This window comes from Octodon degus, unplaced genomic scaffold (assembly GCF_000260255.1).
Source record: "Octodon degus isolate 3935 unplaced genomic scaffold, OctDeg1.0 scaffold00064, whole genome shotgun sequence".
In the NCBI taxonomy this organism is placed as follows: Eukaryota; Metazoa; Chordata; class Mammalia; order Rodentia; family Octodontidae; genus Octodon; species Octodon degus.
In genome coordinates this window covers 9,303,035-9,329,193 of record NW_004524640.1, presented here as the reverse complement: position 1 = coordinate 9,329,193, position 26,159 = coordinate 9,303,035, and the positions used below count along the sequence as shown (strand labels likewise).

The 26,159-nt window shown below is 55.1% G+C and overlaps 1 protein-coding gene across 2 annotated transcripts; it reads left to right on the top strand.

Moving 5' to 3' along the window:
• Positions 1-6,223: 6,223 nt before the first annotated feature.
• Positions 6,224-22,607, top strand: Il2rb (interleukin 2 receptor subunit beta). 2 transcript variants are annotated; one of them, XM_004634684.2, is made up of 10 exons: positions 6,224-6,389; positions 11,674-11,791; positions 11,996-12,110; positions 12,550-12,628; positions 14,731-14,836; positions 15,625-15,773; positions 17,590-17,752; positions 18,057-18,177; positions 18,754-18,838; positions 20,563-22,607. In XM_004634684.2, the coding sequence occupies exons 2-10, from the start codon at positions 11,707-11,709 to the stop codon at positions 21,289-21,291; spliced, it is 1,632 nt and encodes a 543-aa protein (XP_004634741.1). In that variant the 5' UTR covers positions 6,224-6,389; positions 11,674-11,706; the 3' UTR covers positions 21,292-22,607. The 2 variants fall into 2 exon arrangements, with proteins under 2 accessions (XP_004634741.1, XP_023574836.1); XM_023719068.1 differs by lacking the exon at positions 6,224-6,389 and adding an exon at positions 9,566-9,895.
• The last annotated feature ends 3,552 nt before the right edge of the window (positions 22,608-26,159 follow it).

Genomic DNA, 26,159 nt, shown 5'->3' with positions numbered 1-26,159 from the left:
GACCTAGGGACCCCTCCCCATTCTGTCACAGGCATGTTGAATTCCTCAGCATGAAGGATTTCTGTTGGACTCATTACCAGCCCTGAGGACGGCCACTCCCACTGCACTGCGACTTGGTCTATACTTGCCACGTGGTGTCTCTGGTGGGCAGACGTTAGGCCTGGAATTGCTGGGCCACAGCTTGGGGATGTGGCAGATGTCCTGGGATTGGCTTGGGGGGAGGGGACTGCTGCAAGCGCCCACTAGTGGCAACCCACCCTTTACACCTGCTTGCGTGGCAGACTGCAAATGCATTAATCCCAGAGTTGTTTTAAATTTGCATCAAAGTCCCATGTTGCTTAAAATGTTCTGAGGAACCCGTCGTTAGGCGACCTTGTGATTGTGCTCACGTCACAGTATGCACAAGGGTGGCTACACATGCAGATGGCAGCGAGGCCACCAGGCAATGTTATCTAACGGGACTGCTGAGGCACGTGGAGGGAGATTCTGTTATGCTGCTCACAGCTGGATCTCCGGCATCATCAGGATTTCCTGGTCAGAGCCTTGGAGCCTTCCTCTTTTCACTTCGTTCTGACTGCATATGGGGTCATCTTCCAGAGGTCTGGATGAGCTGTTGGTCGTTGCCACATGCGAACAAGGTTACGGCAACATGGGGCATAGGAAGCAGTGGGGGTGGTGCATTTGAGCTGGCTCGGATGGGAAGTCCGGGGAGGACTGGAGTGGATCTGGGGCTGAGTTGGCTGGATGTGTTGACTAGTTTCATTCTGGTTTTAGCTTTGAAAATCTAGTGTCCTAGCCCTGGGCAGAGTGGAGCAGCCAAGCTTCCCTGGAGAAATCCTGGTGAGGGACCAGAAGTGACCAGTATGTGTCAGATTTGTCTGTCTCTTGGAGGCTGGCACTACAGGGGCCACTGAGGTAGGAACTCGCAGAGGATCATGGGAAAATATGGGTCTTCAGGTCTGGAACTCGGCACTGGTGAGGAGAGGTCTACTGCTTGGCTGGGGCGAGGGAGAGGGCTGCCTCCTAGTGAAGGGTAGCTGTTAGCAGAGCTCCCAGAAGCCATTTGCTAGACTGCGTTTCTTATTGGGCTGTAGCTCTCTGAGGTTCCCCATTACCTCATGCTCTCCTGAAATCCTGTGGGTACTGGGCTGGGAGTCAGACACCCAGTTATGCAAGGGAGCAAGGCCCAAGCTGGGCCACCAGTGAGGCCTGGTGTGATGGGGGGACTTCCTTCAGTTGAGGTCTGGAAACTTTTGAGAAGCAGGTCTTAGCAGTGAGAGGAAGTGGTAGACACAAGGCCTTGAGGTGGGTGACAGTGTCAGGTGGACAAGAAATGCCATTTGGGCTGAGCAAGGGAAGTGAGACCCCCAAGGGGTTGGTGACCCAAGAGATGCTGGAAGTCTTTGTTACGTGGAGGCAGTAATGATGCCCCCAAAACCGTCCTTCCGCCCACCTGTCCTCTTCTGCCAGCCTCCTTTGCAGCTAGGTTGGTCACATGACTCAGTTACAGCCAACGAGATGTTAGGAATAGCTAGGACAATTTTAAAGAAGGGTCATTAACAGACAGAGCCATTCCCTTCATTCCTTTCACCTTCCAGCAGGAATGAGGATATGATGAGTGGTGTTTGAGCAGCTGTCTTGGTCTCTGAAGAGGCAGGAGAAAGATACTGAGGATGTCCTAGTAGCAAACACAGAATTAGCTCAGGATCCTGACCATGGAAAACCACTCCACCAGCCCCAGAATGCCTGCTTCAGGACCTCTTATACGAAGAAAAATAAAATCTTCTCTTATTTTAGGACACTATCTTTGTCTTTTGTTCTCTTTGGACACAGGCAGTTGGATGAGTACTAAGTGGGTGGAAGGGGTTGGGACTGGTTTGTCCCTGGTCTATGATGACCAAGTACACAGGTGGGCCATGGGCCAGACCTAGAGGGACAGAGGCTGCAGGGAGGAGATGGAGTAGGAACCACAGGCCGCAGCACAGCCCCTGACATCTCCCAGAAGTCCGAGTGAAGAGGAATACCAGGAGCCAAAAATAGGACTTCAGGGCAAGGGACAGGGACAGGGACAGGGACAGGGACAGGAGCATTGGGTACCTGCGGAGCTGAGGTAGCTTGGTCACCATTGGAGCCTGCCCTGTCATGGGCAAGGGAAAAATCCCAGTCAGGAAGAGACACTGAGCCAGTTGTGGTGGCACATACCTGATGCCGGCACTCAGGAGACTGAGGCAGGAGGATCGCCACAAGTTCAAGGACAGCTTGGGCTGCACAGTGAGTTCAAGGACAGTGGGAACTACATAGTGAGACCCTGTCTCAAAAAATCGATAGAAAAAGGAAGGGACATCGAGGCCAGAAGAACCTAGTGTGCATGTGTCCCATGACTCTGTAAGAGCGGGGTTCGTAGGTGCCATGGCGAGGGAGCTGTGGGGCAGACTGTTCATAAGAGTCCCTGTGAAGACACACAAGGGAGGGTGCAGGGGGCACAGGCAAAGTGACTGTGTGGAGAGAGGTCTGCTGGGCCTCTGCCATCAAGGTCATGGTGCCCCAGAGAGACACTAGTGTCCTCTGGGAGAGACCTGGAGTCCACCCAGCTCCCCTGCCTTCCGTCTGGGTGGCTGGGGAGCCTCAGCACTCTGCCCATGAAAGGGGCCAGCAGGAGCAGGAGGGCTGGTGGCAGCAGGGTGACATGCTGCAGCTGATGAGGGGAGATACTTTCACACTTGGGGACCAGAGCACCTTGCTCGTGATGTGTGTGTGTGTGTGTGTGTGTGTGTGTGTGTGTGTGTGTGAGATGAGTGTGCTGCATACAACAGGAAGGTGCCAGTGCTGGGAGGTTGGGAAAGGTTGTGAGACAGGAGTCGATTTTCTTTTCTTTCTGCCCCAGATGCCCTGCAGCCAGCCAGCGCCCACTGATGCCGTGCAGCTGCTCCGGGGGATTCTTGCTTTGGCTGCAGTGCTTTGGTCAGAGGATCACAGAGCCAGCCCAGACCTTGGGGTGGCCCTGCCCTCCTACAGCCTTCCTTAGTCAGGCCTGTGAGGGACCCTGGCCATCCAACATTTTCCTTCGTGAGCGACCTTTCCACACCCCTTGCAGGTTCAGCCTGCGCACTTCTCTCCCCAGTGCTGCGTCGTCCACTAGCAAAGCCTCTTGGGGGCAGCATATTTGTGCCCCTGTGCGATCTCTAGCTCCAAATGAGTCAGCTGAACGGGTAGGCACACTAAGCTGGTAGCACCAAGGGCCTCTGAAGCTGAAAGCCGCCAGTGGCCAGGGCTGGCGACCCTGGAAGTGCTGGCAGAAGAGGATGCTCGCGGTAGCTGGTGGCTCTGAGCAATGAGAGCGTAGGGCGCTGACACAAGGGCTCTGAGCTGCCGGCATTCAAAGCTCGAACTGTTAACACTAACACAGCCACACTTTGCCAGTGGGTGATTTCTATGTGAACTGAACAAGAACCCTCAGCTGAGTGGTAGCGTCTTGGAAGCACATGGTGGATGTTCCCTTTGGGGAGCCCTGAAGAAGAGGGCAGACAGAGGTGACAGTTGTCAAAGGGCTCAACCACCTGCCAGTGTTTAATTTTTGTCCTCCGGGCAGCTAAGAATTCACAGGAGCCAATGACCGTCTTTCTGACGGAAGTACAGAAGTGGAGACAAGGAGGAGGCTCCAGGGGTCCTGGCTGGTGGGAGACGACACAGCTCTGGCCACGACAGGCTGAAGAGGGCTGGCGCATGGCCCTGCACCTGTACCTGAGCAGCTTCCAGGCCTCGGGACCCCACCTGTGTCTCACCCTGCTTCCTCACCTGGCATCAGGGCCAGGGAGACAGCTGGCCTGGCTGTACAGTGAGCATACGGCTGCTGACCGCCCAGATGAGCAGCCCCACATCCCGGGGGCCTGACACAGGAGAAGCTGATTTCCCACTTGGCAGTCCTGGGTGGATTTCTGGGCAGTGGGGAGGACTCATCCTCTGACATCGCCCATAGCCTCAACACTCCTGAAGAAGACACCAAGAAGGTTGTGAGAAGGTTTCCCCTCTCCCAGCTGGGCTCAGCCTCACTGTTCCTTACCACCTGAGGTTGTCTGGCCTGGCCTTTGGCATAGCAGAGGCCTGGCCTGGGGGGGTGGTGGAGCTGAGAGGGATCCCCTTCCCCCTCCACCCCTCATTTTGTTCCAGAAGCCTTTGCAGGTAAGGCTACCCCGATGTCATATGTCCTAGGGACCCAGGGCTCACGCATCTCCTCTGTGCCTGCCCTGGCCTTTGGGCATCCAAATACTCTGAAAGTGTTAGCTGAATGAGTGAAATAAGGAAGGAAGGAGGAGAGAGTCCTGGGCTGTACCAGCAGGCAAGCTGATGTCACCTCTTCAACAAGGCTGTGCTTGTCACAAGCTGGGTCTGTGACTTCTGGTATTGTGCCTGGGGTTGTGTTTTTCTTTACAGTCGCTTCCCAACCTTTTAACTGAATGCATTTATCTGGGAAGGAAGAACTCAGTTTGAGCCTGCAAAACGATCTACAGCACAAAGCCCCCTTCCTACCCCTCTCCTGGCCTCTTCCCTGGGAGAGCCTGCAAACCTGGCCTGTGGAGGTTCTCGAAATGTCCTCTGCTGAAGAAAAGGTGGTGGTTATGCTCCTGTGGTGGTGGTTGTGCTTATTGTCCTCTCCTGCATCTGGAAAAATCTTCCGAGAGAGAAGAGAAAGGTTAGAGGAGAATCTCAGTCTTTTCTGTTACTGTAACCAAATGCCATGGACTGGGTGATTTATGGAGAATGGAAGTTTATCTTGCTCTGGGTTCTGGACACTGGGAGTCTGAGTATAATGCTGGGCCCTTCCTGCTGCCCTGGTGGAGGCCACTACATGGTGAGAGGGAGCAAGTGTGCCTGCTCAGGTCTTTTTCTTTTTCTCTTATAAGGCCGCTAATGCCTCGATGGTGGGGCCCACCCTCAAGAGCTCTTTTAACCCTAGTGACCTCCCAAGTACCTCACCTCCAGATACCATCAAAGTGTGAATTTCAGAACTATGTTTCCAACAATGAACTTTCTGGGGGCACTGGCCTCAACTGCAAGCCTATGTGCAGCCACACTAGGTGCATTACATATACTGTGGTTCAGTTCTCTCACTGTTCCAGGCAAGAACTGGCAGCCCTTGTTTTATTGGTGACAAAGCACAGAGAGACCAAGGTCACCCAAGGTCACCCAGCTGCTGAGGAGCCTAGACATCAGCCCCTCATCTTGGGCAGTGTTGTCCTGTGCGTCTCTAGCCCCAGCTCTCTGGGAGGGATCTAGGCCTGATCCTTTCTGGGGTCTCTGTGCAGATAGGAGGCTTGGTGGAGCTGCCCTGCCAGCCCTCCAAAGCATAAAACCTTCTGAAGTAGGGCCACGGAAGTCTGGGGAGATGGAGAGCTGAGCCCTGGGGGTGGAAGCACTCCATGGGCCCATAACGCTGTGCAGAAATAGGTGTGCTTTTTTCTAAGGAGAACTCCATAAATACTCATCATTAAAGTAGAAAAGACTTGAGCTCAACCTGCTTATACCCGCTCAAAGAGGAAAAAAAACCAGGTATAGTGTTGCACACCTGCCCTCCCAGCACTCTGAGAGGCTGAGGCAGGAGGATCACAAGTTCAAGCCCAGCCTGGAAGACTTAGCAACTTAGTGAGACCCTGTCTTAAGATAAAAAATAGAAAAGGCTGGAGTTGTAGCTCAGTGCAAGGGCCCTGGGCTCAATCCTCAGTACCTCTAAACAAAACCAAACCAAAAATGGGAGGAGGATTAGGCACCCTGACTCCATGGGAGGAGAGAGAGACCTGAAATGACCAGAAAGTGGCCGTCACACTGCTCACCAGGCCCTAATCAATAATCTCTCCTGAATGGCAACCAAGTAGGGGCTTCCTGGAAGACTGGGTAAAGAGGGACAACTTTGAGACTTAGGCTTGTCACTGGCCAAGTTGAGGTGGGGCGCTGGGGCACTTCAGGGTGTGTCTGTGTGAGGCCTGGTGCGGTGTGAGTATGTGTGACCGGATGTCGGGCAAGATGGGGTGGCCGGTGTGAGATGGGGGAGCACGGGGGTCGGCTCGGGGACTCTGGCGTGCAGCCTGGTCTCTGTGTACGCCATGAGGGTGTGCGCAGTCGCACAGCCCAGAGAGCAGCCGCCCCCGCGTGGGTGGGAGATCTTATCGCCTAGGTGCTGGAGGAGTTTCGGGCTTTCTCACCGGCCTCGCTCCCCACCTCTCAGCGCCCCGTCCCTCCATGCTCTGTACAGGAAGTGGGCCGGCCCTGGTTTCAGTCTTTGCCTGGGCCACAGTTGTCTCTCAGCTACCTGGGCTGCGGGAGCCCAGGACCTCGGAGATGGCCAAGGTCCCAGCAGCAGGGAGAGCGCAGCTACAGCCTCATGTCTCAGCCAGGTGATGTCACTGCCCTGCCTTGTCCTGCCCTGCCCTGCCCTGCCCTGCCCTGCCCTGCCCTGTGCTCTGGGAGTGATGGGGACTGGAAAGATATGCCGCAGGGGTTGCTGCCAGCTCTGGTCCCCAACCTCATCCTAGAGTCCCTGGGGATCATCTGGGCCAGGCCACCCTCCTTCCTTGGAGATTCTGGGAGCTGTCCTGGGGTGGACCCTGTGCTTCAGGGCACCCAACCTAGAAAGGGGGAGAAGGGGACAGATAGCTAGACTAGGTGCAAGAGAGGGTTAGAAGCTGATGAGTGGGAGATGGGGCCCCTCTCAACCTCTGTGGAGAGGGGCCCATGTTACCCTATGCACAGTGCCCCTGAGGAGGCCGTGGGAAAGGGAGAGGAGAGGGGCTCCCTGCGACCACGCCTCTGGTCCCCTGGGCTCTCTGGCCTGGATATATTCTTTGCTTTGGCTCTGTGGTGAGGACAGTAGCATGTCTGGGGCCCCAGGAGGCTGAGTCCCCACTCTAAGTGGTGTTTGTAGCCCCTGTGGGTGGCTGGGGGAGGAGTAGCACTGTCCCAGGGATCCCTGCTCTGCGCCTCAGAACCAGGATCTCTCACACTGCTGAGAGACACTGCTGGAGTTCAGCAGCAAGCAGGGTGCACACGAGGGGGGGAATGGGGGAGAGAGAGAGAGAGAGAGAGAGAGAGTGAGAGTGTATGTGTGATGGGCCGGTCAAAGAGGACAAGTGGAGATGGACCTCCAGGTTCAGAGACCACGTGAGACAGCCCCAGTTACTGAACTCCTGCTTTATCATCCTGCTTCAGCCCACCACATACCCCACAGGCCAGTGTGGCATCGGGCTGTCCCTGGGCAAGAGGCTGACCTGTGCCTCAGTCTCCCCATCTGGATAGAGGAGTATCACTAAATCTGGCTCCCAGGGGTGCTGGGAAGATGACATATTGTGACATCTCCTGAGGGCTGGGGCCGGGCTGGGGCAGGAATGTAGGCGGTGGTCATCCGGGCTCAGCTGTCTTCCCAGCCTTTATTGTCTTGCTGGAAACCTGCGGTGGTGTCCCAGCAGCTTTGAGCTCCAGCGCTGACACTGGTGGTAAGGGGGTGATGAGCCCCAGCTCAAGGCTTGTGGTGGGGACATGATGAGTCAGTGGCTGTGAGTGGGCTTGTGGCCGCACCAGGCTGGCTGGCGCACGTGTGGGGGAAGGGCGGCAGAGTGCTGGAGGCTCAGAACCCCCTCCTTAATTTACTGTCACCTCAGGCTGGCCTCTCTGGAGTGACTTTGGGCAGCTTCCCCTTTGAGAATGAGGCTGCAGCCTCCGTAGCTGCGAGGAGCCCCCCACCCCAACCCCTCTGGCATCTGCGCTCTCCACTCATCCTCTGGGTGCGCAGCCCCTGCAGCCCTCCAGCAGGGGCAGTGGGGACAGACTCCGCCATACTCTCTGCCTATTTAGCTCCTCTTTGCCTGGCCTGTGGTTTGACCCTGGCCTTCCTGTGATCTTCCACCTTTGCCCTCCTGCCCCCCTCTTCCCCGGGGCTGTGTCCCAGGTTGTTCCTAGGCACAAAATGATCCTGTTGGCTGGGCCTGTCCTAGGCGATCCCTTACCAAGGACACACTCTGCCCAGTCTCAGGACAAGGCTGGCATGATTAAGCATGAAAGGGGTGTGGGAGGAGGCTTGTAAGAAGTGGGCCCTTTTTAGGCTTTGCATTCTTCAGGGTCCAATCTTGTGCCATCTCTTGGGGAATTCAGACAGTCAAGTGGCCCTGCTCCGGAAAACTCATCCTTTATGAGGGGGGCAGTCCCCAAGGCAGAAAGCTGGTGGAATTAGCCCTAGTGCCAGTATCTGGGGGTGGGGTTGGGACAGGTAGGACACCAGGAGAGGAGGCCTTGAGAGGAATCTGGGCTGAAAGGGGTGTCTGCAGGGTCAGGGCTCTGGCCTGGGCTCTGGGTGTGCACCCTGCTGGACATTAGATCTGCCTGCTGTTAGCCACGTGCCTTAGGCAGAGTGCTTCACTTCCAGGCCTGTTTCCTTGTTTCCACTTCATGGAGTCTAGTGTGGGGTACAGCACAGCAAGCGCTCCCAGGACAGTTTTGGATTGAGGAAGGGGGTAGTGGGGTGCAGCCACTGAAGTGACCCAGCCCTGCCTTTTTTATAGTACTGGAAACTTCTGATGTCATTCGTTCATTCATTCATTCATTCATTCATTCATTCATTCATTCATTCATCTGCATTTATTGAGCACCCACTGTGTACCAGACTCTGCAGTCTGAGGAGGGAATGCACTGCCCCGTCATCCTTACTGCTGCCACTCTTGAGGAGGATGGAGGGCAGGATGTTCTTGCCTGCCACTGGTGAAATCAGGGAGGCTAGCCTGGTAAAAGGAGAGAAGTAGCATTCAAAATGGCCCAAGGACAACAGGATCTAGAGGGCTGGTGGGGCAGCAGTGGACCAGGGAAGTGCATTTAGAAGTTTAGTCCAGAGTTGTCAGCTCTGCAGGTAGGAAGATTGGTGCATGTGAGAGAAAGCTTGTGCACATGCGCATGTGCGCCTGCTCCGTGAGGGCCAAGCTGGCATTTGGGTTGTGGTTGCGGAAAGGCTGTTCCTGGTTTCTGTGCAGGAAAGCAGCCAGCTGCAGGGAGCTTCAGGACATAAAGCCAAAGGCCTTAAGCTGTGATCTCTGCAGCTGGAAACGCCAGGCTGTGGTCCTGGCTGGCAGGACGCTGTCACTCCAGGAGGGTGGAGAGGATGAAGAGGGTGGGCTGTCCTCGGGGCTACGCTGCCCAAGGGGCTTCCTGGAGGGCTGGGCTGTGTGTAGGGAGAAGGCACTGGGACAACAGACCAAGAGGTGTGGGGCGGGGGGGATGGAGGGCTGCACTCAGGGGTCTTGGCCCCTGGCCTTTGGGTGGTGAGGCTGGAGCAGGGTGGGAGGCAGGGAGAGGGAGCTCGCTGGGGAGAAGCCAGTGCTTGGCATAAGGGAACTGGGAGGACCTTAGGCCCCCAAATCAGTGGGGATGAGGGATACAGGGGACAAGGGACACTCCTCAGTGCCCCACCCCACCTGCTCCAGTCCCACCTTGTCCTTTGGATACAGTCTCCTGTCTCCTCAGCCCCCTGCCATCTCCCTGCTGATGCCTCTGCCTGTTCCAACCCAGGCTCCTGCATGTCCCTTTATCTCCCCAGAGACCTTGTGCTCATTTTTCTCATTCTTTGTGGACTGGGACCCTGCAGGGTATGCCTAGTGACAGTCCCATCTCTGTCTCTGTGGCCACAAGTCACGTCCTGAGCTTTCCCTATGTGGAGTTCTCATCACGTGACTAGAATGTCCTGCCCCCTACCACGGGTTGGAGGATAGTGTGGTCACTGACGGTGGTGGTTGTAGGGCTCCGGCGCTGGGGTTTTGGTAGCAGACTCTCCAGAGTGCAGAACCGGGAGCTAGGGCTTGAGGACTCTTGCCTAGGGTGAGGCTCACGAAAGTGCCGGCTTGGGCCAGGAGTGGCAGTGCAGGTATGTAATTTCAGCCCTTGGGAGGACTGAGACAGGAAGGTTACAAATTCAACTTGAACCTGGGCAACTCAGTGATGTAGAAAGACCCTGTCTGCAAAAAATTTTTGCTTTTTAGTGAGCTGATGATATAGTTCAGGTTGAAGGTTCAATCCCAGTACAAGAAGAAAAAAAAAAAAAAAAAAAAAAAAAAAACCAAAAAACCCCCTAGTGGCTGGCTAGTTTCCTGGATATGCAGGAAACTCACCCCTGAGCATTTTTCCAGGGTGTCCTATTCTTTCCTTCCCTGGGGAGGATCTGAGGGCTCCTTAGCCACCCGCAGGAGCTTTTAGGCAGGCAGGGGAATGGGAGTGTAAATAGGTCTCCCTCTGTACCTCAGTTTCCCCATCTGCAAAGTGGGCAGGACCGAAGTGCTAGCTCCTAATGCCTTGCGGGGATTGAATGAATCTGCGCTGTTGAGACAGTGTCTGTGAGGAGCCAGGCACTATGGTCACGACAGTCATAATCTCCTTTTTCCAGAGCAAAATAGCTCCACATCTCTCTTTGCCTGATGAACCTTCAGCTCTTTTCAAGCTGAATTTAGGTGCCACATTACACACACCCCGTGTGGGGAGAAGAGGGTGCCCGTGGTCCCGGGAAGCATTCAGGCTGGGGCATAGTGGGGCCTCCACCCTTCCTGTCTCCTGGCAGGGCACTTGGCCCTTGGCAGGGAGGGGACCCCATCACAGGCAGCATCCTGGAGGTACAGGGCGGATGGGGCAGGGATCTAGGGAGCTGCCAGCCCCATCCTCCAAGCCCGCGTGCACAGTACACACTTTCCTCCCAGGCAGCTGTGCTCGGGAAGGACAGAGGCCTTCAGATACACCCGCACCTGCTGCCTGAAGCCAGCGCAGGGCCCTCTTTGGCCCCAAGGGCTCCCTGCAGACCGCCAGTGGCTTCTCTTGCTCCCAGCACATCTTGCTGCTCTCGTACAGATTCATCAGCAACCTCAACACAGGGTGAAGGGCAGTGGCAGGGGACAGGCAGGGCTTAGCCAGGGCATGAGGGAGGCTCTGGAACTCCCACTGCCTGGCTTGCGCCCTCATAGCTCCGTGTTTGTTTATTTAGTAGTCTGTTTTTCATCTGTGTGCACCTTAGGAATTAGGCACCCTCGATCTCTGTCTTCGTGGGGTTTGCATGACTCCTCTGTGTGTATGTGTGTGTGTGTGCGAGTGTGTGTATGTGAGTGTGTGTGTGTATGTGAGTGTGTAAAGCAAGAACATGAATAAGTGCAGCAAAGGTCTCCCCCATGTGTTGCTTCAATTCTATGGTTTTGGTTCCCGAGGTTTAACCATAGTCAGACAATAGTCAATGGAAAATTCCAGAAACACACAATTTGTCCAGTTTAAATTATGTGCCATTCTGAGCAGAGCCACCAACCTCATCCTGTCCTGTCTGGTCCTGTGGGTCATGGGTCGCTGATCCCCAGCCCAGCACATCCAGGTGTGCACACTGCCCATCCTGTAGCCTCTCAGCGGCCGTCCTAGCTATCAAAGTGACTGGTATCACAGCACTTGTGCCAGGTGACCTGTATGTGGAGGCTGGTGCTGGGTTCCAATGTTCCCACTTCCTTGTGTCTCATGAAGCACCAGAGCAGAGACTTGAAGGACAGGCATGAGCAAGTGTGGGCAGTGGCGGCCGCAGGTGCCATGGGCTGGGCCATGTGGGCCTGGTGCTGGGCAGAGCTGTGGGGAGGGGCCCAGTGGGCCGGGGGACAGGTGCTCACTTTGCTCTCCCTCCAGGCCTTCCCCCGCCAGCTCGGCTCTGTGCATGTGATGGCGGCCCCAGCTTTGTCCTGGTGCCTGCCCCTCCTGGTCCTTTTGTCCTTGACAGCTCCTTTGGTGTCTGCAGCGGTGAAAGGTGAGGACTCTGGCATCTGGGCAGCTGTGATTTCCCTGGCAGAGGGGCCAGGGCCTGCTGGAGCCCCTCCTAGACTCTTGCTTCTGGGCAGAAGTTCTGGGAATGGCAGCAGCAGGAGGTGGGGGGACCAGGGGCAGGGTAGTGGCTGTACATGGAGGCCACAGGCACCAAGCAAGCGGCCACTCATGCCTGCCCTGCCCACAGGCATTTCTCAGCTCGGATGCTTCTATGACTCTAAAGCCAACATCTCCTGCCTGTGGAGCCGGGAGGAGGGCCTGCAGAACACATCCTGCCACATCCGTGCCCAGTCAGACAAGCGGTGAGTGCAGCCTGAGGGAGCTGCCGGATCTGGGGACCCTGCCATCTCACGGCCGCCACATCACGGTCTCAGCCCCCAGGATGTCTGTGCTCATCAAGTTCAGGTTCCCAGGACTCACGGACTCTCCGAGGCACTAACAGAAAGAATGGTTCAGTCAGCTACTTAGGCTCCTGGACCAGGGTGGCTTGCAGGCTGTTGTCCAGGGGCTAGAAAGATAGTCTGGGGACAAGGGGCTGTGGAGCCTGCTAGGCCACCACCAGAGTCCTGGTCAGAGGTGGGTGAAGGGGGTCGTGGTAGGCAGCGGGGGTTCCCCACCAGTTTTGAGTACTGTGGGATATTGAGAGCACCCTAGATAGCTGTGGGGACAGGGCTGGATTGTAGGGAAGTGGTAGAGGAAGATCTCGCCTTTTGTTCTAAGCAGGCTCTTTTGCTTTGACAGGTCCTGGAACCAGACCTGCCCCATGTTCACAGTGAGCCCGACCACCTCGGCTTGCAACCTCGTCCTCGGACACCCGGATGTGAGTCTGCTGGCTGGGGAGAAGGGGGCAAAGGTGACCCTTCTGCTCCAAGCTGTGGTCTCAGGGTGGGGATCCCAGGAGAGGAGACCTGGAAGAGGGACCTGGAAGAGGGTGTGAGGACACTGCTGTGGAGCCCCTGCCCTGCTCTACCTCCTGGACACTGGTGGGCAGAGGGGCTGCCTGGGCCACGGTTTCCAGCCATTGTCAGGTTTTGCAGATTGTGTGTGTCTCCTAGGGTGGGGTGACCCTGTGGCAGGCACCAGCTGCTATGTCCTCCTCACCGTCCCAGGAGCCTGGCACGTGGCCTGGCTCTACCAGCTCCTAGCTGTGTAACCTTGGGCAGGTCCCTAAGCCTCTCTGTGCTTCAGTCTCACCTAATGGATGGGAGCAACAATAGTGCCTGTCTCAGGGGGAGGTCTGGAGGGAATGAAATGGGACAGTCTGAAGTGCTCAGGTGCGTTCCTGGCACAGAGTAAGTGCTCTTGGGAGCACATTCATGGCACCATCTCTGTGACCATGGCCATGTGATTATTATCTGGGGAAGCCCAGTTCCCACAACTGCTAAAGAAGGTGAGGGTGGGGCCCTGGGGCGCAGGGCTGACCCACTGAGAGGGCGATGGGGATCAGGGTCACCCAGATGGCCACCCAGGCTTGGATCCCAAACCACCACCCAAGGCACGGGTCCCAGCAGGCCTGCCCGGAGCTTCCGCCTGGGTGCACTGTGGGGCCTGCAGGGCTGGGAGGCTCTCGGCAGCGCCTGCAGGAAGACAGCCTTTCTCATAGCTGTGGTCAGTGTGCGGGTTGAGGGTCTCTGCACGGCCTGGGCTTGCTGCTGACCAGCTGAGCGGTTAGGACAAGTCTCTCAAGCAGCCCCAGCCTCAGGCGCCTCACCACACTGTGTGTGGGGGAAGGCCTGGTGCTACCTGTGAAGGACAAGGGGTGACCAAAGAATGTGGTAAATGTTTAAATTTAAAACCATACTGCAGCACGTGGCTCATTGGTTTGAGTCTCTCAGAATACACACCTTCCCTTCGAATCTACTTATCCCAGCGTTCTTGTCACTTTCTGAAGTAGTTCTGGAAGTCCTCTTTCCTGATGTCTTTTTGTGGCTCTTCCTATGTCCTGAATGGATTGAAGCATGTTGATGGCAATCCCTGTCACACAGAAACATTGTAGCGTGTCTTCATCTGCCTCAGCCACCAGATCTGGCAGTGGGTGACTTCTTGCTCTTCCTTAAAAATCAAAACGGTGATGGAGGGTCAAAATTTTAAATTGGTTCAGGACAACGAGGCAGTCCGGATGGTGCAGGTAAAGACTTCCAGAATTGCTTCAGAAAGTGACAACAAGCCTGGGATAAGTGTTCAAGGGGAGTATTTTTTTTTTTTTAAACATTTATTTATTTATGTGTGTGTGTGGCCAGCTCAGCCCACCAGGGGGCGGGGCTGGCTGGCATGTGGTGCTGGGGGATCGAACCGCAGTCGCTGTGCTTTGTTAAGCTTGTTCTAAGTAGGTGCTTTAGACCACTGAGCCATCTCACCAGCCCCAAGGGGAGTATTTTTGAGGAGGGTTGATGACAATGTTATTTTCTACTCTAACAATTTTCTCAATACACACCATATTTTTAAAATCACAGGTGTCTGAGCAGCAGCTCCCCCGGAGTACTCAGTACCTGGCCATTTCCCTCCAGGAACAATGGGGGAGGGGAGAGAAACATTTGCATTTGTTGCCACCAGAAAAGTTCAGCCTCCCCCTTGTTTGGAGGCTTGCTTGAGGGCTTGCTGCATGCACATCTCTTGTGATGCGGAGTGAGCTTCCTTCCCATGTTAAATCAGGGGTGGATAGTCTGTGAGCCAAACCGGCCAACTGCCTCTGTTTGTAAATAAAGTTTTATTGGAATGCAGCCCTGCCATTCATCCACATGCCATGGGAGGCTGCTTCACATTACCACAGCTGAGTGGAGTGGCAGTGACAAACATTGGGTGGCTTAACAGCTCAAAAGGTCGGCTGCTCCCTGCTCCTACCCTGCTTGTGTTCCCCGATCTTGTGCCTCCGTTCTGAGCCTGGCTGCTGGCAGCTCCATGTGACCCTCTCTCCTCTTGCAGTCCCAGGAGCTGACCGCAGTGGATACCATTACTGCCCGTGTGGTGTGCTGGCAAGGCGGCCAGTGGCGGCTGGTGCTGACCAAGAGCTTCAAGCCCTTTGAGTACCGTGAGTGGCACCTCCTGCCCTGCTCTGAACCAAGGCCCCATCTGCCCTCCGCGTCTCTGCACACACTGGGCCCACTCCTGGAAGGCCCTTCCACTTGGAGATTCCTGCTGTCCTTTGAGGCACAGAGAAGAGACCCCTCCTCTAGAGACCTTCCCAGATTCCCCCAGCTTTCCGCACCTCCTTCTGCAGAGTTGATGTCTGGTTCTCACTGACTCACTGTAGGTCCATCTCCTTCCTGGGCCCTGAGCTCCGTAGGTGTAGAGGCTCTGCCCTCCCTGAGCCTCCTTTCTGAGCATCTAGCACAGCCTGCTCAGGGTGGCCCGCCCTCTGCAGACAGTTGTTGAATGACTGTCTTCTCCTTTCCCCTTGACTTTAGAAGGTGAAATCCCTGCCCTGATCTCGCGTGCTCTGACTCTGAGACTCAGCTTCCTCATTTGTAAAATGGAGATAACCAGTTCCCTGGGTTCATTAAGGAGTTTGAGCCAAGACAGAGAAACATGTAGACTTTCACTTACCTTATATGAAAGCATCTTCCCATTATAGAGATTCAGCACAGTCCCTGCCCTCAGTGAGCTCCCAGGAGGGTGGGTTCAGCGGAGCCCGAATTAGGGATAGAAAGGAAACTAAAGCAGGCAAGTGGGGTGCAGAGGCCGGGCAGGCTTCTCTGAACGGTGCCACTGATAGAGATGTGGAGAAAGGGGGCAGAGTCCTAAGGATCTGAGGACAGGGGGACAGTAGGTGGCAAGGGACCACTCAGCTCTCTGCTCCCTTGTCTCTCTTGTCTGCAGTTCGCCTGGTGGCCCCCACCTCCCTCCAAGTCACCTATGTGGACACCAGCAGATGCAATGTCACCTGGCACCTCGTCCAAATCTCCCACTACATTGACGCCCACTTGGAGCTTGAGGTTCGGAAACGGTTGCAGGGCCACAGCTGGGAGGTGAGCTACCCCATCCCTACTGGGTCCCCCTGTCCTGTGGGCGTCCATGTCCACACCATCCTCCATCTCAGCAAGTTCCCATGCACCAGCACTGAGCAGGCAGTGGAGCCACCGTGCCACCCTGGCTGCTCCTTCTGTCCTGCCAAGTGCTGCCCTTAAAGCCTGGGGACACAATGGGGGGCCGATTTCAGGCTGACCCCAGGGCCAGACTCCCACAGACAAGTGGCAGCAGGGGCCCTTTTGGCTCTCTGAGCAGCACCACGGCAGTAGGCAAGAACAAGCACCTTATGAAAGGCGGTAAAAAGGGAGCCAAGAAGAAAGTGGTTGATCCATTTTCTAAAAAAGACTGGTATGATGTGAAGGCGCTGGCTATGTACATAAGAAATATTGGAAAAACACTCGTCACCAGAACCCAAGGAACCAAAATTGCATCTGATGGGCTCAAAGGTCGTGTGTTTGAAGTGAGCCTTGCTGACCTGCAGAAGGATGAAGGTGCCTTTAGAAAGTTCAAGCTAATTACTGAAGATGTTCAGGGAAAAACTGCCTGACTCGCTTCCATGGCATGGACCTCACCCGGGACAAAATGTGTTCCATGGTCAAAAAATGGCAGACCATGATGGAAGCTCATGTTGATGTCAAGACTACCGACGGTTATTTGCTTCGACTGTTCTTTGTTGGCTTTACTAAAAAATGCAACAATCAGATATGGAAGACCTCTTACACTCAGCACCAACAGGTCCGCCAGATCCGGAAGAAGATGATGGAAATCATGGCCCGGGAGGTGCAGACAAATGACTTGAAGGAAGTGGTCAATAAACTGATTCCAGGGAGTATTGGGAAAGACATAGAAAAGGCTTGCCAATCTATCTACCCTCTTCATGATGTCTTTGTCAGAAAAGTAAAAATGCTGAAGAAGCCCACTTTTTTTTTTTTTTTTTTTTTTTTTTTTTTTTTGCGGAACTGGGGATTGAACGCACAGCCTTGCATTTTTTAGGGAAGTGCTTATTCCACTGAGCCATCTCCCCGGCCCCAGAAGCCCAAGTTTGAATTGGGAAAACTCACGGAGCTTCATGGTGAAGGTAGCAGCTCTGGAAAGGCTACTGGAGATGAGACTGGAGCGAAAGTTGAACGAGCTGATGGATATGAGCCACCAGTGCAAGAGTCCACTTTAGATCCAGATTTTTAATAGTGATAAAGTCCTATTTGTGAAAAAAAAAAAAAAAAAAAAAAAGAGGCAGCAGGGGCTTCCCTGTGAGACTTCAGTGGCCCCACGAAGCCCCTTGTCCACACTTCCAACCCAGCACCCTGCGTCTGTGGGGGAGACGGCCCCTCTGGTCACACAGTTACTCCTGTATTCATGGGTCGCCCATATGCACTTACTGAGCATCTACTGTGTGTTGGGCAGGAGGAGGAAGTGGAAAGTGAGGGGGGGGGGCTCATACGGCACAGGGAGGGACCTGTCATGCAGGAGAGAGGGCTCAACAGAATAAGGGAGTTGTGTGGCTGGGGCAGCAGCTTGGCTGTGGGTAGGGATGGGTAAGGGAGCCATCAGGTGTGGTACAGGCATCCTCTTTGTGGTGTCCACTTGGGAGGAGACCCCAGCAGGGGCAGACATGAGGTGGGACAGCTGGTCCACCTGCAGAGGGGTTCGCTCAGGTGTGGGACTAGTGGGGCAGGACTGGGCTTGGCCTGGAGCCAGTCTGGTCTGGCAGTGGGGGGCACAGGGCAGGAGTGTGTGAGGGGAAGGCTACGTGGGTGATGGTGGGCAGAAAGGCCTCTCGGTGTGACCGTTATGCCCCTGTCCCTGCCCCGGCAGGCTACCCCGTTGAATCTCAAGCAAAGGCAGCAATGGATCTTCCTGGAGAACCTGGTGCCTGACACTCAGTACGAGCTGCAGGTGCGGACATGGGCCGGGAGAGGCTCACACAGCGCATGGAGCCCCTGGAGCCAGGCCCTGGCCTTCACAACCAGGCCTGAAGGTATAGCTGCACAGGGAGGGGAGCAGCCAGGGGTGCAGAATTCTGTTCCCTCCAGCCCCACCCACTGCCACCATGCCTTCCTCCCCCCCCCACATCCCAGAGGGCTGGTATTAGAGGCGTGTGCCACCCCTGTGCCCCACTACAGGGCGCCCTATCCCTTAAGCATTATGTCTGGCCTCCTGGAGAGGATGGGCTTCAGCAGGGCGAGCGGTGGGCAGGTGGCAGGCCATGGCACCAGGTGCAGGGGGAGCCAGTCGATGGGCGCCTCTCAGACCCTCCCCTTGCTTCTTCCCTCCCCTGGCAGCCACCAGGAAGGAGTCCCTGCCTCTCATTTGGGTCCTAGGCCCTGCCCTGGGCCTTGGGCTGGTCAGCGGCATCATCATCTCTGTGTATTTCTTGGTCAGCGCCAATTGCCTCGGGCCTTGGTAAGAGATTCCCCCCACCCCCACCACACAGCCCACCAGCCCTGTTCCCAGGCAGGGAGGAGTCCCCTCATCCGCTGCCCACAGAAGCCCACTGCCCTCCCCCTCTCCTCCTCACTGCCCTTCACTTCACGCCCACCAGGGTATGTGGACCCTCCAGCACCTCCACTAGCTATCTGATACACTGTGTGTGTTAGGGAAAGGTGGGCTTCTCTCCAGGAAGAGGCCACTTGGCCCTGGGCCTTCAGCTTGGCAAAACAGAACCTGGCTCCAGCCCCTGCTCGTTCCCCTCAGAGGCTCTGGGGCAGTGCACAACCTGAACTTCCATCCGTGGCAGCCTGCACTGGGAGCTTCCTCTCCTACCTTCCTCTCACGGCTCACTCTGCCCCAGCTGTCTCCAGCCCTCACCACTCTGGCGTGTGTGGTCTCCCTTCCCCTACTCCTACAGCCTCTTTTGAGTAGTCTCAGTATCCTGAGGAGCTGGAATTGTGGTTGGCTCTGTGCCCAGCCCTCAGAGCACGGGGCTGACGGATCCTGTCTCCTCTGGGCCTCACACCCCGCCCCCACCGTCCTACACAGGCTGAAGAAAGTCCTGAGGTGCCGCGTTCCAGACCCGTCGGAGTTCTTCTCCCAGCTGAAATCGGAGCACGGTGGGGACTTCCAGGTCGGAGCCCGAAGCTGGTGGGCCAGGGTGGGGTGGCTCAGGGCAGGGCGGGGCAGCAGGCTCAGCAGCAGCGGCTTTTGCTGAATGGGCCACTTTGCCAGTCTGCTGCCCTTTCCTGCCTGTGCGACCTAAGGAAGTCACAGAACCGCTGTGCGCTGGCCTTTCCTTTCCTGTAAAATGCAGAGAAAATAGTGTTGCTGTGTGCTGCTCAGGGAGCTCTCACTGGCAGGGACCCAGGGGATTACTAACTGCGGGCTGTTGGTCACCTTGAATCCCCAGCGTGGACTTGGCTCGTGAGTGCAGGCTGCCCAGCAGTGGCCTGGGAGCCGCTGCCCTGCTTAGTGCTAGAAGCTTCAAGAGGCAGGGCCGAGTCTTCCCCGGGTCCTCTTGATTCGGGAGAAGGGAGAACATCTCCTTCCACCTCTTCCTTTGGCTGTCAGGGAGTGAGATCCCCAGCTGTGGTGGTAACCACGCAAGCCTTGGCAGTGGGGCTTCCTCCATGCCAGGTGAGGCTGGACTGGCTGCATCCCCAGCTTTCTTCCGGCTCGCGGCCCTGGCTACCGACCTGAGACATGGTGCTGGGGGAGCAGTGGGGTCCCTCCTGGGTTGTAGAGATCACACCAGACCTGGCTCCAGCTTTCTGCCCCAGGCCCTGAATGGGGTAGTGGCTTTTAGGATACCTAGGTGCTTGCTGGGAGGGACCAGCCCTGAGTGGGTGAATGGGAACCTCGGTCTTGTCCCTATCCTCTCCAGAGCTATGGGGCTGACTCTGGCCCAAGGACCTGTGAATGTGCACATGCATGTGTGTGCATGGGTGTGAGCATGTGCACAAGTGTTCATGTGTGAAGTCTGGAGAGGGCACCAGGTGGGTCCTGCGGCCGCTGTACTCACAGCTCTGGAATCGCCAGGCCCCTGTGCCCAGGCGGCTGCAGCCCTACTGCTGAGGGTCCCTGGACAGCAGACACTGGCCTCACCAGCACCTGGCCTGGGTCTCTGCCAGTCCCCAAGGGCCTCCTGACCCCACATGTCTTTGTAGCTGCCTCCTCCCTGGGCCAGGGGGGTCTCCCTGCTGACTGAACAGATAACAGTGAGGGAGTCAAGAAGGAAGTGGCCAACACTTGTGAAAACTGAGGCTCAGGGCCAATGACCTTCCCAGAGCCACATGGCTGGAGGGTGCTACAGCTGGGCCGGAACTTGGGAGGCCTTATTCCTCACTAGGGTTGGGTGGATTCCCAGGTACCACAATGTGTCCCATGGGTTGCAGTGTGCCCCTCTGTGGCAAGGGTAAGGGACTGCCCAGCATAGCCTTTATAGGGTTCTGACGAGCATGCACAACCTGGGTCCCAGCCTCCCAGCCCGGCTGGCCATCACAGGCCCATGCCTGACCCTTTTCTTAGCATCTGTACGGTGAGCTGGGTGGGCGTGCAGGCTCCTGCTTTGGTCCTGCTTGGTTGACCTAGGGAGACACTTGCCCTGGGCCCTTGGGGCACCCTGGGGATGCCATCCTCTGCCCTGGCCTCACACCTGGGACAGTGCTGGGTATACAGAGGGTGCTCAGGGACAGTCATCATGCGCCCCACCTGGGTGCTTGTGAGCCTGCTCCGGGCTCTGCAACTGTCCGCTCTGTGACAAAGGGAATGGGGAAGAGGCAGGGCCTTCCTGGCAAGGACACTGGCGGGGGCGGGAAGGGCCACCGCTCACTGCTGCCACCCTTTCTCCTGCAGAAGTGGCTGTCCTCGCCCTTCCCCTCATCCTCCTTCAACCCAGGGCCCCTGGCGCCTGAGATCTCACCGCTGGAAGTGCTGGACAAGGACACAAAGGCCTCGCAGCTGCTCCTGCTGCAGCAGGACAAGGTGCCCCTACCCTCGCCTGTGCCCAGCGGCCACTCACAGACCAGCTGCTTCACCAACCAGGGCTACTTCTTCTTCCACCTCCCTGATGCCCTGGAGATCGAGGCCTGCCAGGTGTACTTCACCTATGACCCTTGTGCTGAAGTGGAGCCTGAGGAGGGTGCGCCCTCAGGGTCCCCTCTCGCACCCCTGATGCCCTTGTCACAGGGAGACGATGCCTACTGCACCTTCCCCCCTGGGGATGACCTACTGCTCTTCTCCAGCCTCCATGGTAGCCCAAGTGTCCCCTGTGTTCTCCCTGGGGCCGCTGGAACCAGTGAAGAGATGCTGTACCCCTCCCTACAGGATGGGGCTCCCCAGGTTTGGGGTGCCCCAGCCCTGACATCCCCTATCCCAGTACCCCTGAGCCCAGTGGGTTTCCAGTTACCCCTGGAGCAGGCACTGGGGGTGACTGGGGAAGAGGTCCCTGCCCCAGGGCCTGAGGATGGGGCTGATTCCCCTTGGCAGGGCCTGGGCAGGACCCCTGCTTCCCCCTACACTGACACTGATCCCTACCTGTCCCTCCAAGAACTCCAGGCTCAGGACCCAGCTCAGATGATGTAGACAGACAGCTAAGGGTGGGAGGCAGGAGGCTGCCTGAGGTGTATCAGGCCTGAGGGCCCCCTCAAGGACCACCCAGTGCGGAGGACAGCTGCACCGAGAGGCCCCCCACCCACTTCCAAACCTCAAGGCTGCTCTGTGGCACCTCATGCACCTCAGGGCCTGGGGTGGGAGAGGGAGGCCGGGTGCCCTCTGTCTCTTATTACTGAGTCCCTGGAGCTGCCTCCCCAGCCCAGTCACCTAGGATACCAAGCACCACCTCTGCCTCCCCTCAGGGCTTCCTCTTCAGGGCACCAGGGTGCACTTTCCACAGGTAAATACAGCCCGTAAATGTGGCCATGCCCTTGCCTGCTCCATGCCCAGCCTGGTTCGAAGGCCTTCAGCACATCCTTAGCCTGCCACTTGCCAGTCCATGTTGGGATGGTCCCTTCTGAGACCCTCACAAGTAGCCTCAGCAGGCCCCTCAAAGCGGCCTTGTACCCCGCACCCTTGCATTTGCTGTTGCCTGTACTGGGGCAACCCCACCTCCTCTGGGTGAGAGTCAGCCCTGGTCCTTCACATGGCCAGGTCTGCTTCCCCCAAGGCATCACTGCCAAATTCAGTGCTGGAAGGGGACCCCTCACAGCCCACAGGGCGGTGGAGAAGGGTCTCTCTTGATATGGGAGTGTTTCACCCAGGAGCAGACAGAAATCTCTATGATGGGGACCTTCTGGAGCTTTCCATGGTGGCCTCACAGACTCACAAGGGAGTAAAACTGGGGTCCCTGGCAGCCTCTTCCTCCCAGCAAGGGGTCCCTATCTTAGCTCTCACCCAAGGGCTTTTGCTCTCATAGATCCTCCTACTGCCTGCACACAGGCTGACAAGAGGCTGGTCCCTTCACATTCAGTGCTCCATTCCTACACGGCAGACGCTTCCCACCACCCCTCTGACCCAATCCTTCTGTGCTTAGCTCTGTCTACAGTGATCACCATCCTGTGGAGACTCCCAGTCACATCTGACTGGTTTGGGAATAGCAGGGCTTGCATTTATAGGTCCCTCTTGCAGCTGATTTGGCCTCTGACCACAAGCTCATCCATAGGCTGACCAGAAGCCTACGAGAAAGCTTGGCACAGAAATGTGGTCCACTCAGGAAGACTAGGGATATACAGCCAATCAGATTATCTCTCGGGCTCAGGCATTTAACCCTGTGGAAATGAGAGGAGGTAGGGGTGACAGAGCTCCCAATGAGCGGAGAATGAGGTGGGGGGTGACACAGAAATTGCCACTGCCTGTACCTTACTGTCCTAATCCTTGTCTTTATGTTCAAAATAAACTTTTTCTTGAGGTTGGGTGAATGTTGGGTCTTTACTATGGAAAGAGCTGAATGACCAGGCAGCCTCATTTCCAGCTCCTGAGATCCTGGCTCCCAGGCTACAGGGCTCCTCAGGCCTGCCCGGTGGGTGCTGTCAGAGCTGGGGCCCCGTGCTCGCTGTGGGTCCTGGCCCACGTGGCCAGACCTCTCTGTGTTCAGTTTCCTTGTTTCCAAAATGGTGATAATATTTACCCTCATGCTTTGAAAAGGTTCTGAGAAGGTTGTATTGCTCAAATCTTGAGGACAGATGCATCTCGGTGTGCTATCATTGTTACTATTTTCTTAATTTTTTTAAAAAATTTACTCACTTTTTAAAGATATGTTTGGGGCTGAGGAGATGGCTTAGTAGAATAAGCACTTTCCTGGCAAGCACAAGGGTCTGAGTTCAATCCCTGATTCTGAAAAAAAAAAAAAAATTAAAGAAAAATATTTTTCAAAAAAGAGTGTTGGCAGGGCTAGGAACTAAACCTAGGACTTTTGCACTGAGCTACACCCCCAGCCATTTATTTATCTATTTATTTATTTATTTATTTATTTATATTTTATTTTATTTTTTAAAGAGAATACAAAATGGTAAAAGAAAAACAATAACCAAAAACAAACAAACAAACAAACAAACAACCCATTAGAAATGATGTAGAATTTCACTAAACGAAATAGTGGGAATTTGACAATGGGTGTTGTATTACCTATTATTTTCAGATTAGTTGTTTATATTGTCAGATATAAACATGCAAAATTGGAGAGAAAGAAAAACTTTAAGCATTAACTGCTCCTTTCAATAGACCAGCAGCAATCAGCAGCCGTTATCCAAGCTCTCCTGCATATATACGTAAGTGCATCTTTTGCCCTTTCTTTTATCCTTTTCCTCACCCCATTTGTTCCTTCCCATCGAACGGGTTCTTTCCCTTTCACTGTTTCCTTCAGATTCATTTTCTCTTTCAGATTCTCACACTAGCGAGACAATATACTAGCAAACAGAATGCAGCAAATAATCAAGAAGCTTAAACATTATGGCCAAGTGGGATTCCAGGAATGCAGGGATGGTTCAAAGGCAAAGACAAAAATCACATGATCATCTCAATAGATGCAGAAAAAGCTTTAGACAAAGTCCAATACTCATCCACGATAAAAACTCTGCAGAAAATTGGAATAGTTTTTTTTTTTTTTTTTTTTTTGCAGAACCAGGGATTGAACTCAGGCCCTTGCACTTGCCAGGCAAGCACTTATTCTACTGAGCCATCTCCCTGGCCCAGGAATAGATACTTTTAAGTCAGGATCTTGCTAGTTTGTCGAGGCTGGGCTCAAAATAGTGACCTTTCTGCCTCAGCCTCCTAGAGTGTTGGACACCCGTGTGTACCACCTTGTCAGGTTAAGAAAAATCTACAGTGTTTCTGTGAGTAGAAAAATGGATTTTCACTATAAATACAGGGCAACTGCAGAAGTACAGTGAAGCCAGACTTGTATATTCATTGCTCAAGAGAAATTTGTTCTCTTGGTCTAGAGAAGTGATTAGCGACTGTAGGGGGGTTACTGAAAACCAGGCGGATACTTTGTCCTTGACAGCAACTTTGTAAAGGGAATATCTTCCTCTACTAGGAGTCAGGTTGATCTTATTTGGTTTCTTGGAGCTAACATCTGTCATACACCTTAAAGATCTGTCCTTGGGACACATCGATGTCTACCTGTCTCTGTTTATCTGCCTATCATGTTTTCAGTGCCCTGAAAAAAATGATGACCCAGACCATGGATAACAACTCCTGCCATTCATAAATCCATAGCCATGCAGACATTGCTAGTTGATTGCACCCATGTATGACAGACGTATCTAATCGATCACAACCTGCCTTCCTGCAGAGCCTGGGTGTACTTCAGATTCTTCCTGGTGTACTTCAGATTCTGGAGAGCCTCCAGCTGATCACAGCTGGTACCCAGTGACATCTGCGGACCACACAATGTCTCAAGTTCCTCTTGCAAGAGGAGCTCTTAATTTCCCCAGTTCCAACTTTCCAGACGGGGAAAGGTGGGGCTGAGACTCTGGGGTGTGGAAAGCTGAGAGGGCTCTAGGAACAGGTGGGTCCGGGGAGCCCAGCTGTCCCCACCATGCCTGGCGAGAGGCCTGGGGAAGGGGGGGCACCTTATGCCAGGGGGAGGAGGTGTCTTGGGGAAGGGGAGGGGAGAGAGCAGCTGGCGGGGTGGGGTGCAGGCGCCAGCTGGGGGGCAGCTCAGCTCAGCTGGGCTGGAGAACCATCAGGTGTGAGAGAAGCAGGAGGCAGGCGGCAGATCTGGGGGACAAGAGGAAGGGGCTCTGGCTTCTCACATTTCTTCTCAGTGTAACTGGATTGGTCCTTTGCCTCCCAGCACTCCCACTTCTGATGCGCCCATCACCCGCCCTCCTCCCTGCTGATATCCCGTTCACTGAGGGGAAATGAGCCCACAAACCAAAGTGATCAAAAAGCACACTTAATGGGGGTTAGAGCTAGTCTTTGGTGAACTGAGCAGTTGGACCAGGTGAATTCCTGGTTCTCTCCTGGCCTCAAGTGTCTGCAGTTCCAGGCACTGCGTGGACTGTGGTGTGAGGCAAGAAAACTGGGCACTGGGGTTGGAGATGGGATCAGAGCAGGGACTACACCCGACTCATTTGCTTTAGCACCTGCTGATCCCTGGGTTTGAAGTAGTCCTGCACCCCAACAATTTACTTGTGGACTCCTACACATCCCTTAGAACACTACTCAAGAATCCCCACTTCTGAGAGGCCCATTGATTTACCTCAGGTAGGGTTGATCACTTTTCCTACTGTCCCTCTTCTGAGCTACATCTGTTGTTACAAAGATCTGTGGTGGGGCTGGGGAGATGGCGCAGTAGAATAAGAGCTTGTCTGGCAAGCTCAAGGGCCTGAAAAAGATCTGTGGTGCTTCAGGTCAGACGCTGGGCAGAGTCTAGGGATACAGAGGTAATGATGGCACTCTGGGAGGCTGAATCAGGAGGATCACAAGTTAGAGCCCAGCTTGGCCAACTGAGTGACTTAGTGAGAATCTGTTTAAAAATGGAAAAAGGCAGGGCTGGTCTGGGGATGTAGCTTAGTGGGAAGACCCTAGGATTCAATCCCCATATCTGAAAAAAAGGAGAAGGATGTGGAGGGGTGGGGGAGGAAGAGGAGGAGGAGGAAGAAGAGGAGGGGAAGGAGGAACAGGAGGGAGAGTGGGAGGAGGAAGGGAAGGAGGAGGAGGTGGAAGGGGAAAGAAGGGAAGGAAGGGGAGGAGAGGAAGGTGAGTAGGAGGGGAGGAAGGAGGGGGAGGAGGGGGAAGTGGAGGAGGGGAAGGGAAGGAGGGGGATGGGGACGCTGCATATATAGCACCTAGAGGCATTCAAATTGGACTCTGCTCTGAGCATTGTGTTACTAACTAGTTGCTCCACCTGGCCATGCTCAGAGAGAGCCTTCTCTTGCCCTGATTATAGCTTGACTGATGCAAAGTGGGGAGGTGACCTGCCCGAGGTGCACAGAGAGGACAGGTGGAGC

Bases quoted from the DNA above. Each gene is read 5' to 3' on its own strand.
- Il2rb (XM_004634684.2), top strand. From the start codon at position 11,707: ATGGCGGCCCCAGCTTTGTCCTGGTGCCTGCCCCTCCTGGTCCTTTTG. The intron at 12,111-12,549 runs GTGAGTGCAGCC...TTGCTTTGACAG, and splicing joins CGTGCCCAGTCAGACAAGCG to GTCCTGGAACCAGACCTGCC. The intron at 18,839-20,562 runs GTCGGAGCCCGA...TTTCTCCTGCAG, and splicing joins AGCACGGTGGGGACTTCCAG to AAGTGGCTGTCCTCGCCCTT.